Below are 21,359 nucleotides of genomic sequence, written 5' to 3'. Positions count from 1 at the left end.
TGGGACCTTACAGCACCTTGGGACCTTAACTATGTCCTTAAGAATTACAAGAACTCCATTCAGACCCTTAGTTTCATACTCTCTTTTCTACATGTTCATGAAGGTAGCATTCCTGGTGGCAATCATGTCACCTAGACAGGTGGGAAATAGCAGCCCTTATAATGAACCCTATTTACACCATCTTCACAAAAGATAGAATCACATTACGGCCAGACACAAAATGTTTGCTTTTGGCTTTCACTTTCCATGTTAATGAGCCCATACATTTACCTTCATTCTTTCCTAAATCACACAATGACAGCTTCAAAGCATTCCTTCATGCTCAGCATCAGAAGGGCTGTTGCCTTCTGTCTTGGTGTACAGGGGTATTGCCCTCAGCTCCCAGAGGGTCTCATCATCGGGCTGAGTCCCCTGCACCCTATGCTTCTTATCTACCCTGACACCAGTCCTCCCCGTGTCCTTCATCGGAGTCCTTTTCCCCCAACCACTGACCAGTCTTTAATGCGCTCGTGTCACCCGCGGCAGTCAGCTGCAACTAGCGCCTCTCCTGGAATGATAGGAGGGGGGCGTAGGCCCGCCCTCACTCTATGCCGCATCCCAGGACCCTAAGGATAGGAACCCTTGTTCCTGTCCAGTTGGTGGGGGGGGCTGCCCCTTAACTCACCAACCCATGGGCCCGAATGCCCCTTCCTGGGCTACTTCCTCCAGTCTGTCCGTCCCTTTTCCAGATCTTTAGCCTCCTCTTCGGCCGCACCGATCCTCAATCCTTCCCCCCTTCTCTGGCATTTGGCGTCTCACCCTTTGAAGTCCCTCACTTCCCTGGCTCTGCCCTTCCTCCATCCCTGGTGCCTCCCTGCATGCCTGTGCACGTAGCCGTCGGCAAGGGCTGTGCATATGCGCTGTATATCACGGCCGAGCAGGCTCCGTCCTGCCTCAGTCCCTGGGCGGCTCTCTCGCCGCTGAGGGCTTCCACTCCCTGGGGGTGAGTGCGGGAGCTGGTGAGCCCCGGTATCTTATTTTAGCCTCTGGTTCATCGTCGTCCTCTTCTTTTACATGCGAGAAGAAATCCGTATTAAGGTGTTTTGTTCCTGCCCGATGTAGCACCTCAAACTTGTAGGGCTGCAAGGATAAATACCATCTCATTATACAAGGGTTGGTTCTTCTTCGAGTGGTCCCCGTGGGTGCTCCACTCAAGGTGTCGGGTCCCGACCCAGCGCTGCTAGTCAGAGATTTCTAGAGCCGTAGCCGGGCCGGACCGCACATGCCTGAGAACAGCGTGAGGCGTTCGTGCCTTTGCAACAGTCCGGCCCCCCCCCCTCGTCAGTTCCTCTCAACCGCCTGTGGTTGCTGGTGGAGCGCCGTTTATCTCCTTAGAGAAAAGCCATTCTGAAAAAAAAAAAGAGAGAGAAAAACTTATTATACACAGTTGGTATTCTAGTAGAGGGTATGTCTACACTACAATGTTAGTTCGAACTAACGGACGTTAGTTCGAACTAACATTCATAGCCGCTACACTAGCGCTCCGCTACTTCGAATTTGAATCGAACTAGCGGAGCGCTTAGTTCGAACTAGGTAAACCTCATTTTACGAGGATTAAGCCTAGTTCGAACTAGCTAGTTCGAATTAAGGGGTGTGTAGCCCCTTAATTCGAACTAGTGAGAGGCTAGCCCTCCCCAGGTTTCCCTGGTGGCCACTCTGGCCAACACCAGGGAAACTCTATGCCCCCCTCCCGGCCCCGGACCCCTTAAAGGGGCACGGGCTGGATACGGTGCCTGTGCCAGGTGCAAGCCTGCCAGCACCCAGCCAGCAGACCCTGCACCTGGCACGACACAGAGCCACCCACCCAATGTCCCCCAGCCCACCCCCTCTTCCCGGGACCAGGCTGGCGGCTCCTGGGAGCTTGCCCTGGACCGCAAGAGGCGGGCACCTTCCTGGGCTAGTGCGGACATTGTGGACCTCGTCCACGATCTCCGCACTAGGCACAGGAAAGTGGCCGTCTAGGGCAGGAGAGCTGCCAGCCTTGCCACCCAGGAGCAGGTGTGCATGAAAATCAAGGGGGTCCACTGAGACCCCCGACCCTGAGCTCTGAGCTTACAATGGCCGTCCTGGGTCAGACCAAAGGTCCATCTAGCCCAGTAGCCTGTCTGCCGACAGCGGCCAACCCTAGGGACCCTGGAGGGGATGGACCGAAGACAGTGACCAAGCCATTTGTCTCGTGCCATCCCTCTCCAGCCTTCCACAAACTTTGGGCAGGGACACCACTCCTACCCCCTGGCTAAGACTACTCCATGGACCCAACCTCCATGACTTGATCTCACTTCCCTTTAAACTCTGTTCTAGTTCCAGCCTTCACAGCCTCCTGCAGCAAGGAGTTCCGCAGGTTAACTATTTGCTTTGTCAAGAACAACTTTCTCTTACTAGTTTCAAGCCTGCTACCCATTCCTTTCTTTTGGTGTCCTCTAGTCCTTCTTTATGGGAACTAATGAAGAACTTTTCTGAATGCACCCTCGCCACCCAACCCCTGCTTTTAGAGACCTCTATTCTGTCCCCCCTCCGTCTCCTCTTTTCTAAGCTGAACAGTCCCAGTCTCTGTAGCCTCTCTTCATCTGGGACCTGTTCCCAACCCCTGATCATGTTAGTTGCCCTCCCCTCTCCCAGCCTTTCTCTTCCCCTCTCCCACCTCCTTATCCCAGTCTCCCCCAGTTTTGTTCAATAAAGACAGATTCCATTTTTGAACACAATTTTCCTTTATTTTGTACTTCAAGAAGAGGGGCTAGGGAAGGGTAAGTGGAAGGAGGTGAGGGAGGAATGGGGCACGAGCCCCCGATGGGGAGGACTGGGCTGGCTCTGCGGGCTTCTGGGGGTGGAAGCTCTCTTGCAGCCCCCTGATTGCCTCCACTCCCCAGATGGCAGCCTGCGGCAAGTGCAGCCGGTCTGATGGCCGAGTGGTGTGATGTGCCCAGTGTGGGCACTCCGGGCACTCCAAGCCAGGACTGGTTTTCAAGCGGGGCACCCCTTAGAACTGTGTGTCCGGGGTGGGGGTCGGGACCCTTTAAGCGCAGCCCTCGGCTAGCCTGAGACAGCATCTCCATGCTCTAAGTCCTCCTCTGATGCCCTGCCGGCACTGCTTCCGGCCATCCTTAAGCCCTGTTCAGAGTCCACTCAATGTGGACTTGCTAGTTCGAATTAGCAAAACGCTAATTCGAACTAGTTTTTAGTTCTAGATGCGTTAGTTCGAATTAGCTTTGTTCGAATTAACTAATTCGAACTAAGTTAGTTCGAACTAGCGCTGTAGTGTAGACATACCCAGAGTTAGTAGTTAGTAGTTCAATTGTTAGTATAAAAAAAAAGAAGAAAAAGTTATTAGTTTACTTGTATATAGTTAAGTGGTTACCATCATGCCCGGCTCACCCGGGTTTAAACATTGTGCACAATGTAAGGAAACAATGCCGGCATCTGACGGGCATGCAACCTGTATCAGATGCCTAGGAGAGTCGCACGTACCACAGAAATGCGCCCATTGCGTGAAATTGACACCTAGAGCACGCAGGGAGAGAGACATGAGATTGAAACTCCTGCTGTGCGATAAGGCTTTACAGCCTTCTAATGACCAGGTGTCAGAAACCCCCGCAGGGCAGAAAAGGAGATCGTGATCACCCGCGGTGATGGGGTCAAAGAGAAAGAGAGTGTCTCCGTCACGCTCTCTTCCAGGCACTTCATTGTCCTAGACCTGTCAGGGACACAAGCCGGGTACGTCTGGAGGGATAGGGCACCAAGAAATGCCACACTGGGCACTATCAGTGATGCCCGCACCTCCGAGCCGATCGTCATCGGCACCGGCTCTGAACGCCTCTAAGCGTTCGGCTCACCGAGAGCAATCGGCACTGCCAGAGGTGCTTGAACAGGGACTGACTGCACAGCTGCAATCTACAGCGGCACCGCAAGCGGCACCGATAGATCATGACAAGCTGGCACCGCAGGAGACTCTTTCAGAGACCGAGCGGTGAGAGGAACTGATGAGGGAGGGGCCGGACCGTTGGAAAGGCGTGAATGCCGCGCGCTGTTCTCAGGCATCCGCGGACCGGCCGGGCTACAGCTCTGGAAATCTCCGACTAGCGGCACCAGGTCGGAACCCGACACCTTGAGTGGAGCACTCACGGGGACACATCTCAAAGAACCATCGTTACTACACAAGGTGAGTAACCTCTTCTTTCTTTCATTGATTGAATCCAGCGCAGGTGTAATCTGTTATAAGCTTAAAAGGGTTGCCCAGTAAATAGCACCTCTATTGCCCACTTCACTGCCAGCACTTCTTTCTCTATGGTTGCATAAGCTTGCTCCCTGGGAAATAGCTTCCGGCTCAAATATAGTACTGGGTGTTCTTCCCCTTGGGTCTCTCGCATCAGGACTGCGCCCAGCCCTACAACTGACACGTCGGTCTGTAAAATAAACCTTTTTGAAAAATCAGGTTGTAACAGAACCGGCGCCCATACCAGACACCCTCTCAATTGGTCGAACGCCTGTCCACACTGTTCCGACCAACACACCTTCTTAGGTTGCGTCCCCTTGGTCAAATCTGTCAACGGGACCACTATTGTCATGAAATCGGGTATAAATCTCCTATAGTAGCCAACCAATCCTAGGAACTGACGTACTTGCTTTTTGGTTGTGAGGGTACAGTATTCTAAGAGGGCTTGGATTTTGCTTACTAAGGGCTTTAGCTTCCCTCTTCCTACCATATAGCCCAAGTATGTAATCTTGCGTTGTCCTATATGACACCTTTCAGGGTTGGCCGAGAGTCCCGCATCTTGTAGCGCCTCTAGGACCGCTCGTAAATTTTGTAAATGCTCCGGCCATGTTAGGCTATTAATGACGATGTCGTCAATATAGGCTGTGACGTATTGTTGATGTGCTCTTAATACTGGGTCCATTAGTCTCTGAAATGTCGCTGCTGTGCCATGTAACCTGAAAGGCATCGTCTTAAACGGAAATAACCCGAGGAGGGCGGAAAAAGCGGTTTTCTCTCTAGACTTAGGTGTTAGTGGGATTTGCCAATATCCCTTTGTTAAATCTAACGTTGAAATAAACTGGGCTTGTCCTAGCCTCTCCAAAAGTTCATCTACTCGAGGCATCGGGTATGCATTGAATTGCAAAATTGCATTTACCTTGAGAAAGTCTATGCAGAACCAGACAGCCCCGTTCAATTTCGATACTAAGATGATGGAACTTCACCACTCGCTATGGGATTCTTCAATCACTCCTAATTGCAACATATTCTTCACTTCTTCTCGCACCGTGTCCCACATCTTTTGCGGTAGTGGGCGAATATGTTCCCATACTTTATGCCCCGGATTCGTGGCGATATGATGGAATACTAAGGAAGTACGCCCCGTGTAGTGGTCAATTGTGGAAGAATTTTGTACATGCTAGTTTAGGGGTGGTGAAGCCTGCATTCTTTCCCCCTTTTTCCCTACATCTGATGAGCCAGAAGTTAGTCTTTGGGAACATACGCCACTTAAGATAAGTATTGTTGCCAGTATAGCAGGAACAAGTATAAGATAACGGTAAAGGGCAAGAACGCATAAACAATTCTGTTTACTCTAACGTAATGATCACATAAACAGGGCCAAAGAACAAGTTGATCCAGATCAGAACCAGATCGATAACGAACAGCTAAGCCCTACATCAGCATGTAATGAGTAATCCCTGGAAATTTCCAAACTGCAAAGCAAGGCAGGGAAAACAGTATTTAAGGCTACCTCAGAGCCTAACAAATCTAACCTGAATGAGGGGCTTTGGGTACCAGCGCCTCGGAATCTGAGACAACTTCCCACTTCATCCACAGCGTACCCGGGGTTCCAGGCTTGCAGGAAGGGACATAAGATATGCTGCTTCTTTGTTATGTTGTTCTTCTAGTTATGGGGCACAGCTGTTAGCTGTCAGGAAATAAACTACTTGTGTTTGACAGATACTTGTGTGGCGTATTTTGTACCTTGAGAGCCCAGTGTCAGACCTGAGACTTGCTCTGGCCAGCTACACCCCGAGACCGCCGATAGTACTTTTGGATAATCCCTGAGGACTGCCAACACCTCCTGCCACTGATTCGCCCTCAGCTCATCTCCTAACCCTACTACTTTGGGTCCTTCCAACTCCCCTGCCCAGGGCCCCAAGTCGACAGAGGGTGAGGAGGGGTTTATTAACAGGCTCTCTCATGGGTTCCATTTATTTTAATAAATTGAGGTGGTAGACCTGCTTCCCCGGCCCCTCACCTACCAACCGGACCTCATAATCTACAGTTCCTACCTTACGGATAATCTCAAAAGGGCCCTGCTCCTTTTCCAACAATTTTGACTCCTTCGTGGGCAGGAAAAGTACGACTTTATCCCCTGGTTTGAACTCTCTCAACTTAGCCTCCTGGCTGTAATACTCTGCCTGTTTCTCCTGAGCCTGCAGCAGATTGGCCTTGGCAAAATCCCCTAACCACCACAGCCTTTCCCTTAGGTGTAACACATAGGGAATCGAACCCTGGTCCCATGATTCTTGTTCCTCCCATTCTTCCTTAACTAGATCCAGAATACCCCTTGATTGCCGCCCATATAAAAGCTCAAAAGGGGGAAACCCCGTGGACAATTGTGGAACTTCCCTTACCGAAAACAGTAAAGCTGATACCAACTTATCCCATTCCTGGGGGCCTCATCCGTAAAACACCTAAGCATACTTTTTAAGTGTTCAGTTAAATCATTCAGCTAGCCTGTCCGTCTGCAGGTGGTAGACGGACAGATGCAAGGTGTTAATGCATAGCAACCTACATAATTCTGCCATCAATCTAGAAGACACATTGGTCTGCTGGTGGGTCAATATCTCTTGGGGGATCCCCACCTGAGAGAAGATCTTCACCAATTCCCTGGCTAGCGTGGGGGCTCTAGTATTCTTTAAAGGAACAGCCTCAGGGTACCTCGTGGCATAGTCCACCAGGACTAATATGTATTGATAGTCTGCCTTAGACCTTTCTAAGGGACCAATGAGGTCCATAGCTACCTGATCGAAGGGTACGCTGACCACTGGTAATGGTACCAGAGATGCTTTTGGCCCTGACTGGGGCTGGGCCAGCTGGCACTTTGGGTAGGAGCTGCAAAAGTCCTGCACCTTCCTATGTACCCCGGGCCAAAAAAACCTTTGGGTAATTCATTGAAGGGTCTTTTCCCTCCCCAGGTGGCCGGCCCAGGGATTAGCATGAGCTAGCTGCAATATGTGCCTTTGGTACTAATAGTTGACATAGGGGTCCCCGTCCACCTCCTGCCGCCGTTACCCAATATAGGCGGTCCCCTCATACTTCAAAATAACGCCCTTGGGGACATTCTTGCACGGTGCCTTGCTCTCAGTCACCTATCCCGGCTTGCTCCCAGGCCCTCGATAGGGAGGGATCCTGTTTCTGCTCCTGCAGGAAGTCTTTGCCCGTCACCCAGTCAGTTGGGTTGTTCAGGCCTCCCCGAGATGCCGCCCCTTGGCTCGTGTCAAGGGTCTTGTCTTTTCCGATTGCCAGCTTCTGAGCAGCTAAGGCACCCGTAGGCTTGCTGGCGTCTTTCTCCCGAACTGCCTGTTGACTCCAAGTCCCTACAATTTGTTGGCACCCCGGCCAGTCCCGCCCCAACAGCATGGGGTATGCCAACTTTGGAGATAGGGTCACTTGGCATATTACCTCGTCTAGCTCATCCTCTATCTGTACCTACGCCGTGGGGTAGGGCTGCACGTCCCCATGAATGCACCGCATCCATGCTAGCGCCCCCGCCAGTTCATGTTCAGTAACCAGATCGGCCCTAACAATCATTTGCCCACACCCTGAATCCACCAGGGCGGTTATTAGGGTTCCTTCTATTTTTACCCGGACCATCAGCTTTCCCAAGTCCCTGGGGCAGGCTCCGGGAGCTAAGGGCACCACTTGGCTGTATGAACAGTCCATATAGGGACAGTCTCTTTGGAAGTGCCCCTCTTGGCTACATTCATAACAACACCCTCTGGTTCCTCCACCTCGCATCGGGCTACGTCTACCCTCATCCCCCGAGCTCCTTTTCCAGTCCCCGAGGCCTCTGTTTTGGCAGTGACTAGTCTTTCTTCCTCCCTGTACAGTGGAGGCCCACCTACCCACCGCCCTCTTCCTCCTCGGGCCGGGAAAGTTCGAATGCCTACATTAGCCACCCTAGTTCGAACTAGGGTGGCAGTGTAGACATACCCTAAGCGACATAAGCAAAGCTGCAACTTGGTCCTCCCAACACAACTTTGCAAAACGTTCCACCATCACAATTCCTACTAGTTCAGTCAGTCTGGCTATTCTGTTTTTCATATCCAGAGCATGTTTTTCATATCCAGACCATGGCCTTCGCGTATAGCCCATCCTGCCATACTAGGCCCCTCAATGAAACCAGACCGTGAGATACTCAGAGCATGGGGAGCACAATGCAGCTTTCTGTAAACAAAATTTAACCTTACAGGCATCCCGGAACTTACAGGCTCTGAAAAATAGGGAGGTGAGCATGAAAAGATAGAACACAGCTGCAAGAGATAAATAAGACTCTCTTGACCGGTCCTTGAAGGTAGGGAGGTAGGCATAGGAAGATAAGACGCAACTGCCATGCACACTGACCATGCCCACACCCGTCACTGTCCACGGGGCCGTCAGGCGGGCATCATGAAAAATCCTATAGGGCAGTATTTTACGTTATCTTATTACCAGCCTATCAGGCCCAGTCAGGGAACAAATCCTAATAAGATACCGGATATCAGGTTATGTTATAAAAGACCCTCAACCCCTTTGTTCAGCGAGGTTCTGAGTGTTGAGGGCACGTTTTTTTTTGCCCAGCTGAAGGATTGATCACCCTGAGGCTGCCTCCCCTCGAGTCAAAGATAGGGGTGTGCGAGTCCTGAGCATGCTCCGAGTTTTAGTGTGTCTTTATGTTGTTATCGTTGCTGGATTTGTAAGTATTGTATAAATATATTAGTTATTGGTTTAGTTAACAGATGAATCGTGTTAATTTCACTGTGTAATTCTGTAAAGTGTAACTGAATTCTATTAACCACACTGTGTAAATTGTATAATCTTGTGTTGTGTAGTGGTGTTGTATTTACGCTAAGTATAAGTGTTAGAAATAGTAACCCAGGAGTTGTTAAGTTATAAAGGTAGATTAATAACTAACTCTACCTACTGCCTAAAATAACCATAGAGGGGCTGGCTGTGGACAAAGTTTTTATTATCATTATATTGGCTTTGTTTTTGTATTTTTTGCTTGCATGCTGCGCTGCCTTAAGAGAATTAGAAACAGTCATTTGGTATAGTTACATTGTAATAAAAGAAGTTTGTAATTAGTTAATATAGCTAAGTTTAGGTTTTTCCACCCTGTATAAGCATTAGGTAATTGCTTGTTTTTTAAAATCATTTGAAAGTTATTTGGTTTTGATAAAAGAATCATTCCATTTAATAAAAAATAATTTGTTTCACCATCATCCAGTAGTTTTCACTGGGTAGTTGGCTTTAACCCTTGAGGCTCCCACCACATCACTGAACCAAGGTGTAACAGATTCCATTCTACAGAAGCCTAGAGTGGAGCACTCACAGGAACAGCACTCAAAGGAGAAGTTACCTTGTGCAATAATAACGGTTCTTTGACATATGTGTTCCTGTGGGTGATCCACTATCATCCTCCTCCCTTCTACTTTGGAGTTCTCCTACTGAACTATATAGTAGAGAAGGAACAGAGGGAGCTACGAAGTCTAGGCAAGAGTTGGGCACCAGTGGCACCACAAGATGATGAGTGCTCATGCGCAGTAGGGTTAGGTACTGCTAGGAAAAATCTCTGATTGCCGGTGCAAGGATGCACTGATACATAGGGTGTAGCACTGGCAGAGAGGCACATCTTGAAGAATCATTGTTACTATGCACGGTAACTTCTTTGTTCATTTTCATCATTAAACTAACTCCCACATTACGGCACATGGATTAGAAATGTGGTCCTTACTAAATACCACAGGAACTAATGTCCTTTAAAGGCAACCAACTGAAACTGGGAACATTTATGGGCATGAGGAACAATATATTTTGATTTGTTTAGGAAATATATTCTCATAGCAAAAGCCAGTTGTAAAATTATATCAACAACAGATGTGAATCCATTTCAGAGGCAGTGTTTGGTTCTTATTTTTATTTTGACAAATGGGCTGTAGAAGGATATCTTGGTAAGTAAAAGTAGACTGCTCATAGTCCAAACCCAGACACAGCAGTTTTTCCCTTCAAGAGAAAATGTAGAGATAACTGGAAGCCAGATCTCTCACAGTCACTACAGCATGTGAAGGACTGCACTGTGTTGACTGAACAGTAGGTCATGCATGTGGTTCATCTCCAACATGGTAGTTCTGAGATACAGGTTCGTCTCTATTACAGAAATATATCAAGAGATTAGAATTCCACCAAAATAAAATGGTAATGAAAATGACAAAGATTAGTAATGAGCATACTATATTGTGAGAGTGATGCCTCTGAATATAACCAAGAGTTACCACTTAAACAAAAACAGCTATGTAAAACTGACACAGGTTCTGTTGTTTAATTTAGTAATTTAGAAAATATCCAAAAGTGGTACTGAAAATATTAAAGATAATCTATTATTTGCAATATTTAAATACTCAGCAGCATCACTAGAATGAATCTCTGAACTGTTTTGTAAATATTTTCCTATTTTGTTTTCTATAGGAGAGCCAATGAGCGGAGAGCAACTTCATAGAGCTGTCAGTATGAATGATGTAGAAGGAGTTCTTAACATTCTTCAGGGAGGGTGAGGAAATACTCAGATTATAAAATGTCTATAGTGTTAAAATGGACATGAAATCATATAAACTGCATGATGCTATTGTGTTTTGTTTCAATGAACTAGTTTCCTCATGCCCTAAAATTAGACTGTTCATTTTATGGTAAAACAACACAAATTTGCTTTCTGTGTTCTGTCATTTTACAAATGGAATATGCGATTTGGTTTTGGTCATTTTTCCTTAAAAACTGTATATCAAAAATAGAAGGTATCCAAATTCATGCAATGGGAAATGATCAGAGGCATGGAAACACTTCCATGTGAAATGAAATTGAAGAAATTGGGAATATTTATTTTACAGCATTGACATATTAAGCAGGGGGAATATCCTAAAGAGGATACAACAAAGAAAATTAATCCGGCACGTGCATTCACCCCTTTTTGTAACACAAGAAAAAGGGGACTTGTGATGAAATAGAAAGGTAGAGTTTTCAAAACAGATGAAAAGAAACACTCTCTTTTCTTATAATGCAGAGGTAGCTTGTGGAGCTAATTGTCTCAAGATATCACTGATACGACGAGTTTAGCAGAATTCAAAAAAGATATTTTTTATGGATAATGAGAACATACAGAGATTCAAAAATAAGGAGAAAACAACCCTCACCCAAGTACTGGAAGGAATATAACATCTAATGCTTTAGGCTTTAGGCTAGGGATGTATTTCTTTAATATTGATTTTAAAAAGTCAGCCAGTTAAATGATTATATTGTTAACCAATTAACCATTGGTGTGCCAGTGCAGAGCAGCTGGGACGGGGAGCCTCACAAGGACTGCCGTCCTTCTGTGTCTGTAGGGTGGGTTCTGCTGCATACCAGCCTGCTCATCAAGGCCACTCTGGTGTGGCCTGGGCTGGGGTCCTGCCTGACTATGCTGGTGTAGCTCAGGATCTGCCTCCCTGCTTGGCCTGCTCTAGCAGCCAGTGTCCCACTTGGTCGCACCAGGATGGTTGTGAATAGGGTCCCGTCTGTCCATCAGAGCTGCTCTGGTGTGGCTGGGACTGAGTTCATGCATTCTGGCTCCAGTGTGATCAGGTTTCCACCTTGTTGCTGGGGCCATTCCAGTGCAGGCAGGATCCTGCCTGCCCACTATAGTCACTCTAGCGTAGCTGCAACTGGTGTCCTGCTTGCCTGCCTGCATCCTTGTTCCAGCGCTGCTTGGATCCCTTCTGCCTGTTGGGATGCTCTGCAGCCATTGAACTGGGTCCCTTCTCCTGCCACATGTCCCTGCCTGGTGCCCTGACATGGCTTGTGGCAGCCAGGGCTGCTATGGCCTGGTGTGGCTATAAGTCTAGTTAACTGGTTACCCAGTAAGCATTCTGCTAAGCCTAATGCTTACTGGGTAAGGATATATCTACAAAATATAGTATAGCTTATTTCAAAATAACATGTCTAGACACAAAATGCATTTCGAAATAGCTTTTTGCTATTTTGAAATAGCGTGTCCACACTGATAACATAAGAACATAAGAATGGTCGTATTGGGTCAGACCAAAGGTCCATCTAGCCCAGTAGCCTGTCTGCCAACAGTGGCCAGTACCAGGTGCCTCAGAAATGGTGGACTGAAGACAATGATCAAGCGATTTGTCTCCTGCCATCCTTCTCCAGCCTCTGACAAACAGAGGCCAGGGACATCATTTCTATCCCCTGGCTAATAGCCTTTTATGGACCTAACCTCCATGAAATTATCTAGCGTCTCTTTAAACTCTGTTATAGTCCTAGCCTTCACAGCCTCCTCTGGCAAGGAGTTCCACAGGTTGACTACACGCTGTGTGAAGAAGAACTTTCTTTTATTCGTTTTAAACCTGCTACCCATTAATTTCATTTGGTGTCCTCTAGTTCTTCTATTATGGGAACTAATAAATAACTTTTCTTTATCCGCCCTCTGCACACTACTCATGATTTTATATACCTCTATCATATCCCCTCTCAGTCTCCTTTTTTCTAAACTGAAAAGTCCCAGTCGCTTTAACCTCTCCTCATATGGGACCCGTTCCAAACCCCTAATCATTTTAGTTGCCCTTTTCTGAACCCTTTCCAAGGCCAAAATATCTTTTTTGAGGTGAGGAGACCACATCTGTACACAGTATTCAAGATGTGGGTGTACCATAGTTTTATACAGGGGCAGTAAGATATTCTGTGTCTTATTTTCTATACCTTTCTTAATAATTCCTACCATCCTATTTGCCTTTTTGACCGCCGCTGCACACTGTGTGGAAGTTTTCAGAGAACTACCCATGATACCTCCAAGATCTTTCCTGATTTGTCATATCTAAATTAGCCCCCATCATACTGTACATATAGTTGGGGTTATTTTTCCCGATGTGCATTACTTTACACTTATCCACATTAATTTTCATTTGCCATTTTGTTGCCCAATTGCTCAGTTTGGTGAGATCTTGTTAGAGTCCCTCATAGTCTGTCTTGACTAACCTAAACAATTTGGTATCATCCGCAAACTTTGCCACCTCACTGCCTACCCCTTTCTCCAGATCATTTATGAATAAGTTGAAAAGGATTGGTCCCAGGACTGACCCTTGGGGGGTCACCACTAGTTACCCCTCTCCATTCTGAACATTTACCATTTATTCCTACCATTTGTCTCCTGTCTTTTAACCAGTTCTCAATCCAAGAAAGGACTTTCCCTCTTATCCCATGGCCATGTAATTTACACAAGAGCCTTTGGCGAGGGACCTTGTCAAAGGCTTTCTGAAAATCTAAGTATACTATATCTACTGGGTCCCCCTTGTCTGAATGTTTGTTAACCCCTTCAAAGAAGGGGTACGAGGTGTACAGATAGTTTGGAATGGCTTGCTAGTCCGAACTATCTAGCCCGTGCCGCGTGTAGCCGCGCGGCACGGGGTTCGAACAAGCCGGCATTTAAAAATGGCGCCGGCCGGCTTATGCAAATAAAGCCCAGGAAATTCAAATCCCGGGCTTCATTTACACGTTCGGTATGCATACATTACCCCGCTAGTTCGCACTAGCGGGGTAGTGTAGACATACCCTAATAGATTAGTAAGACATGATTTCCCTTTACAGAAACCATGTTGACTTTTGTCCAACAAATTATGTTCTTCTTTGAGTGGTTGCTCATGTCTATTCGAAGTAGGTGTGCGCGCCGCATGCACCACGTCTTCCGGAGCGTTTTCCCTAGCGGTACCCTTAGCGCCGGCAGAGCGCCCCCTGGAGTGGCGCCGCCATGGCAGGGCATAAGTACCCCTGCCGGCGCTGCCCCTCCTCACTTCCTTCTTACCGCCGTGTCGGTCGTTGGAGCGTGTCTCTCTCTCTATAGCTGTTAGGCTTAGATAGTTTAATGGTTCCCATTTTTCACTTTGTAAATAGTTGTGTAGTTTGATAGTTAGGTTTTTTGTTTTGTTCCTTCCCCCCGTTGGGGGTGAGGAATGCCAGGGCCGCGAGGCTTTAAAACGTGCGCTGACTGCAGGAAGTTTATGCCCAGGGGCGACCCACACGACAGCTGCCTTAAGTGTCTGGGTGAGGCCCATTTGGCAGTAGCCTGCAAGATCTGCAAGTCTTTCAAGCCTCGTACGAGAAAGGACAGAGTTTCCTGCTTGAAGCTTCTCCTTATGGAAACGGCGCTTCAACCGGCACCGCTGGACCAGCCTGCGGTGCACAGCACACCGGCCTCGGGCGTCGGCGGCAGGCTCCTGGCACCGGTCTCACTCTCCCCCTTCTAAGAGGGTGAAGAAGTCCCGGGGCAGGTCCCCGTCCAAGAAGCCGGCGTCGGCTGGACACCGCACCACTAGCTCACCGGTGCGCGCCTCCCCTCTAGTGCACCGTCGGCACTGAGGGGAGCTAGCGAGCCCGGGCCACTTGCCCTCTCATCGTCCGTCTACGCCGGACACATTTGAAGTGGCACAAGACTTAATCAGCCTTACCACCTCCCCGCCGTCGTTGGTTGACTCGGACGGGTCGAGGTTGCCCACGGGGCAAGCCCCAAGGGCACCGCTATCGCCCTTGCATGACCAGGGTCGGCATGCTACAGTGGCATATGCGTCGGGACCAACCACGCTGGGTTTGGCTCCCACTGCTTCTACGGGCTCCTTCACAACGCCGGGTTGTCATTCCCAAGGAGCCTCGAGCCATGGCAGGCCGTTGCTCTCTGAGTTGCCAGAGCCCCGCTTGGCCATACCGGTGCCATGCTCCCAAGGCTATCTGGCTTCCCAAGAGTCGATGTCCGTCTCCGTGCCGTCATCGGCACCGGCTTTGACTCAGTGGTCCATCCCAGTACCGGGCATGGGCACCCCGGTACCGTGCCAGTTGGACACAACTCGGTCGGCATCGAGCCTGAGCACCTCGGTGCCGTACCTATTGGCCACGCAACAGGCACCGGGCCTGGACACCCCGGTGCCAAAGCTACAGCCGGCGCAATCGGCACCGGCCCTGGGCACCCCGGTACCGCAGCCCCAGACGGCACCGCTTCCACTTTTTCAGCCATCGCAACCGGCACCGAGCTTGAGCACCTTGGTACCGCAGTTACTAGCAACGCAGCTGGCACCGGGCCTAGGCACCCCGGTGCCGCAATTGGCGCACACGGCACTGAGCCTGAGCACCTCGGTGCCGCAAATGGCGTACACGGCACCGAGCCTGGGTACCTCGGTGCCGCAAATGCCGCCTCCAATGGCACCGGGCTTGGGCACCCCGGTGCCGCAGTTACTTACTGGGGAACCGGCACCGGGCCTAGGCACCCCGGTGCCGCAGCTGTTGGTGCCATCGGTGTTCGCTGCACTGGGTCTGGGTCCCCTGGCACCGCAGACGGCCCGTCCGCGCCGTGCGCATGCAGGCAAGCCGGAGTCGATGGCCAGGTTTGCGCCGCACTCCTCGTCGGCTCCACCGTGGCCGGAATCCGATTACTCTTCGGACTCGGACGCGGTGTCGGTGCACTCAGGGTCTTCGGGAGCTTCTTCGACGCACAGATCTAGATCCAGGCACAGAAGGGACCACAACCAGCAGGTGTGGCCCCCGCATCCGCAGTGGCCCTTTTGGACTCCCTGGGCCTATCATCAGTGGCAGGGCCAACCACCACCTTCTATGGCATCGGAGGCTTCAGGGCACCGCTCTCGTCCCTCTGTGTCCCTGTCCAGGGCGCCCACCTCCCCTCTCCTGGTGCCACAAGACCCAGCGGCACCGCAGCCATCGGTGCCGGGAACAGCCCCTACGGAAGCTCGGGCCGCCCAATTGGCACTGCAGTTGACCGCGACGGCACCCCTGTTGGTCCAGGAGTCATCGTCGTCGTCTTCCCCCGATGAGGCACTGGCAGACCCGGCGCCCGAGCTGCCATCAGTGGATGCCAGAGCGCATCAAGACCTACTGCGGCGCATGGCTTCCAACCTGGCGGTTCCAGTTGAGCCCATAATTGAGGATACCGACCCGATGGTAGACATCCTCACTGAGGACACCCCTGCACAATACGCGCTACCACTTAACAAGACGGTTTCGAAAATTACTAATGCACTGTGGCAAACGCCAGCAACTCTGACTCCTACCCAAAAAGGGGTAGAGAGGTGTTATTTCGTCCCGCAGTCGGGTCACGATTTTCTGTACTCCCAACCCATTCTGGGATCATTGGTCATGCAAGCTGCGGCCCAAAAGGAGAAGCTTCCCCAACCCGGTCCTTCACTGAAGGCAAGGGAACCTAAGAAGCTGGACTTGCTGGGCTGCAAAGTATACGCTATGGGTGCTCTGCAGCTCCGTATCGCTAATCAGCAGGCGATGCTGAGCAGGTACGCCTTCAACACCTGGCGGGCAGTCGAGAAATTTAAGGACCGACTCCCGGTGGAGGACCGCCAGGAGTTCCTGGCTATGGCCTCCAAGGGTAAAATCATCACAAGAACTGCCCTCCAAGCGGCTTTGGACACCATGGACTCGGCAGCCCGCACCATGGCGACAGGTGTCGTTATGCGCCGTGGGGCGTGGTTCCATGTTTCGGGGATCCCCACAGATGTCCAGCATACCATCCAGGACTTTCCTTTCGAAGGAAAGACCTTGCTCTCGGAGCACACAGATTCCAGGCTCCATACCCTAAAGGATACTAGGTTGACCCTGAAGTCCTTGGGCATACATACGCCAGCTACTCAGTGGCGTCAACTGCCGTTTAGGCAGCAGGGTAGAGCGCAGCCCCAGATCCCCCATGGGGACTTCTGGAGGCGCCGCTACTGGGCCTCCGGTGGAGGTTCCGGGGCTGCTGCACACCCCCAAGGGTCCAGGGGTCGACGTCGTCGCCCCAGGTCAGATCCCCAACGGGCAGGCCCTCACGGCCCTTCCAATCAGGGCAAGCCGCAATTTTGACTTAGAGCTAGAGAGTCCCGTACCAGTCTGCTACCCAGGCCCCCCGTTCGGGGCCCGGCTTTCCCGTTTTGCCCAGGCATGGGCCCAAATAACATCAGATGCCTGGGTCCTCAACATTGTACATTCGGGCTATTCTATTCCATTCCTGGGCCCGCCACCTTCAAAACCCCCTACCTTGTCCCTAATAAGGGACACCCCTCACGAACACATCCTGCTTCAGGAAGTGGGGGCACTCCTCGAAAAAGGGGCAATAGAAAGGGTTTTCCCGCACCTGCGGGGCAAGGGGTTTTACTCCCGTTATTTTGTTGTCCCAAAACCAAAGGGGGGTATCCGCCCTTTCTTGGACCTCCGGTTCTTAAACAAGGCGGTGGTGAAACAAAAGTTCAGAATGGTAACTTTAGCCTCGGTCATCCCAGTACTACAACTGGGTGACTGGTACGTGACTCTCGATCTAAAGGACGCCTACTTCCATGTGGCTATCAGGCCCAGTCACAGGAGGTTCCTTCGGTTTATGGTGGGCTGCCACCATTTTCAGTTTACGGTACTCCCCTTTGGGTTGTGTACTGTGCCAAGGGTGTCATAAAATGCATGGCTGTGGTTGCCGCCTTTCTGCGCAATCAAGGGGTGCTTGTGTTCCCCTACCTCAACGATTGGTTAATCCGAGGTCGCTCGTACGAGCAAGAAGAAGCTCACGTGTCACTCATAAGAGCTCTCTTCTTAAGACTGGGGCTCTTGGTGAATGTCGAGAAGTCATCCCTGACCCCCTCCCAGATCATAGAGTTCGTGGGAGCCCTCCTCGATGCGAAGGTGGCCAGAGCGTTCCTGCCCCACAGCAGGTTCCTCGCAATAGGGGAGCTGATTTCACAGCTAACCCGGTCCCCCATCACGACTCCTCGGGTCTGCTCCAGGCTCCTGGGATACATGGCAGCATGCACTTACACGGTGCGACATGCCAGGTTGAGGATGAGACCTCTGCAGGCTTGGCTGGCGAAGGCCTTCTGCCAGTCCAAGGGCCTATGGGACTCCATAGTCACAGTGCCCCCGGACGTTCTGGACTCCCTACTCTGGTGGACCCAGGAATCCGTGGTGTGCAGCGGGGTTCCCTTCAATGCCCCTCCCCCCTCGCTGACCCTGGTCACCGATGCATCCGACCTAGGGTGGGGTGCACACCTCGGGGGCCATAGAACTCAGGGCCTCTGGTCCCCGTCTGAACGGTCCCTGCACATCAACGTCCGGGAACTGCGAGCAGTGAGGAAAGCCTGCGAAGCATTCCTGCCGAGGCTCTCCCACTGCTCCATCCTGGTACGTATGGACAACACTGCAGCGGTTTTCTACCTCAACAAGCAGGGTGGGGCACGTTCCCCACCTCTGTGCAAGGAGGCCCTGCTGTTATGGCATCTATGCATCACGCACAACATCTCGCCCCAGGCGGAATACCTCCCTGGGTGCAAGAACCTGCTTGCAGACACACTGAGCAGATCCTTTGGAGTCCACGAGTGGTCGCTCAAGGATTCTGTACTCAGCCAGGTTTTCCACAGGTGGGGCTATCCCCACCTGGACCTGTTTGCCTCGGCACGCAATACAAAATGCAGGAACTACTGTTCCCTGCTGGGGCTGGGTAAATTTTCCAAGGGAGATGCCCTAACGACCACGTGGCCAAAGGGCGTCTTCTACGCTTTTCCCCCATTTCCACTAATCTCCAGGGTGTTGACCAGAGCGAGAACTTTCAGGTCCTCGATCATCCTCATAGCCCCCAGGTGGCCCAGACAGTTCTGGTTCCCCATCCTGGTGGACATGCTGGCCCAGGACCCCATAGCACTCCCTCCAGTTCGGGACCTGCTAACCCAACCTTGGGACGGAGGAATAATGGTTCACCCGGATCTCCGGTCTCTCCACCTGACGGCCTGGTTTATCCGTGGTTGAACCAACTGGAAAGGGAATGTTCCCGACAGGTACAGATGGTGCTCCTTAGTAGCAGGAAACCCTCTACTAGACGGTCGTACGCTGCCAAGTGGCGGCGCTTCTCGTCTTGGGCGTCCCGGAGAGGAGTACAGCCGTCCTCGGCTCCTATTCCAGCTATTCTTGACTATCTCTTTCAACTTTGTTCTTCTGGCTTGTCTTTTTCGTCTATTAAAGTCCATGTGGCATCTCTCTCCGCCTTCCATGTGGGTACGGCAGGGGCCTCTCTCTTTTCTAACCAGGTGGTCAAAAGGTTTCTTACGGGTTTGGAGAAATTGTATCCCTCGGTGAGGGCTCCATACCCTGAATGGAATCTCAACCTGGTTCTTCACAGGCTTATGTCCCATCCCTTCGAACCCTTGGCTACCTGTTCGCTGAAGCACCTTTCATTGAAGGTTGCTTTCATAGTAGCCATTATGTCTGCTAGAAGGGTATCAGAGTTAAGGGTGCTGACCATAGAGCCTCCCTACCTTGTTTTTTCTCGTGATAATGTGAGGCTACGACCTCATCCAACCTTCCTCCCGAAGGTGGTTTCCCCTTTTCACCTATCCGAGGAGATTTATTTACCAGTGTTCTTCCCTAAACCTCACGCATCCCCTAAGGAGCGTGTTCTACACTCCCTGGATGGCAAGCGAGCGCTGGCTTTTTATATCGACCGAACCAAGCCCTTCCGTAAATCCCGACAGTTGTTTGTCACATTTGGGGGAAAGGGAAAAGGTTCACCTGTTTCTACCCAAAGGTTATCAAGATGGGTGGTGCAATGTATAGCAGAGTGTTATCAGATGGCTGGTAAAACCCCACCCAGGGTGAAGGCACACTCTACTAGGGCGCAGGCGTCCTCGGTAGCCTTCAGTGCCCAGGTACCTATCACAGAAATCTGCAGATCAGCCACCTGGTCTTCCCTCCACACGTTTACAATGCATTATGCGCTACCTCAACAGGCCAGGGAGGATGCAAGGGTGGGCTCTGCAGTCCTAGAATCTGTGATGTAAATATGTAAATATATAGATCTCGTTGTCTTTGTTCCGGGTTGGTGACTTGTCACTGTTTACTTGTTCAAATAAATCTATTTATTGTTCACCTTCCTTTATGGCTCTGGTGCGTTGACTGTTCCGACCCCTCCTCCTTGGGGTTAGCTTGGTAGTCACCTACTTCGAATGGACATGAGCAACCACTCGAAGAAGAAAAGAACGGTTACTTACCTTTAACTGTTGTTCTTCAAGATGTGTTGCTCATGTCCATTCGACTCCCACCGTACCTCCCCTTCGTCGGAGTATCCGGCAAGAAGGAACTGAGGTGGGGCAGCGCCGGCAGGGGTACTTATGCCCCGCCATGGCGGCGCCACTCCAGGGGGTGCCCTGCCGGAGCTACGGGTACCGCTAGGGAAAATGCTCCGGAAGACATGGTGCACGCGGCGCGCACACCTACTTCGAATGGACATGAGCAACACATCTCGAAGAACAACAATTACAGGTAAGTAACCGTTCTTTTCTTCTACATGCCTCACAATTTTATTCTTTACTATTGTTTCGACTAATTTGCCTGGTACTGAAGTTAGACTTACTGGTCTGTAATTGCCAGGATCACCTCTAGAGCTCTTTTTAAATATTGGTGTCACATTGGCTACCTTCCAGTCAGTAGGTACGGAAGCCGATTTAAAGGATAGGTTACAAACCACAGATAATAGTTCAGCAATTTCCCATTTGAGTTCTTTTAGAACCCTTGGATGAATGCCATCTGGTCCTGGAGATTTGTTAACATTAAGCTTTTCTATTTGTTCCAAAACCTCCTCTAAATGACACTTCAATCTGGGACAGTTCCTCAGATTCATCACCTACAAAGAATGGTGCAGATTTGGGAATCTCCCTAACGACCTCAGCCATAAAGACTGAAGCAAAGAAATTATTTAGTTTATCCGCAATGTCTTTATCGTCCTTGATTGCTCCTTTTATATCTCGGTCATCTAGGGAACCCACAGGGTTTTTATTAGGCTTCCTGCTTCTAATGTACTTAAAAATGTTTTGTTATTTCTTTTTGAGTTTTTGGCTAGCTGTTCCTCAAACTCTTTTTTTGCTTTTCTTATTACATTTTTACACTTGCTTTGACAGTGTTTATGTTCCTTTCTATTTATCTCACTAGGATTGGACTTCCACTTCTTAAAAGATGCCTTTTTGTCCCTCACTGCTTCTTTTACATGGTGGTTAAGCCACAGTGACTCTTTTTTAGGTCTCTCGCTATG

At 50.2% G+C, this 21,359-nt stretch overlaps 1 protein-coding gene across 1 annotated transcript in view; it reads left to right on the top strand.

The window, feature by feature from the left end:
• FANK1 (fibronectin type III and ankyrin repeat domains 1) overlaps positions 1-21,359 on the top strand; it is an 84,970-nt gene that overhangs the window by 36,641 nt on the left and 26,970 nt on the right. Inside the window, exon 4 of the mRNA XM_075935286.1 lies at positions 10,742-10,823. Coding sequence (XP_075791401.1) covers positions 10,742-10,823 — 82 coding nt within the window. The remainder of the gene's footprint in view (positions 1-10,741; positions 10,824-21,359) is intronic.

The sequence above is a fragment of the Pelodiscus sinensis genome, chromosome 8 (assembly GCF_049634645.1).
Source record: "Pelodiscus sinensis isolate JC-2024 chromosome 8, ASM4963464v1, whole genome shotgun sequence".
Lineage (NCBI taxonomy): Eukaryota > Metazoa > Chordata > Testudines > Trionychidae > Pelodiscus > Pelodiscus sinensis.
The sequence above is the reverse complement of the archived record's forward strand: the minus strand, read 5'-3'. Positions and strand labels throughout refer to the sequence as shown.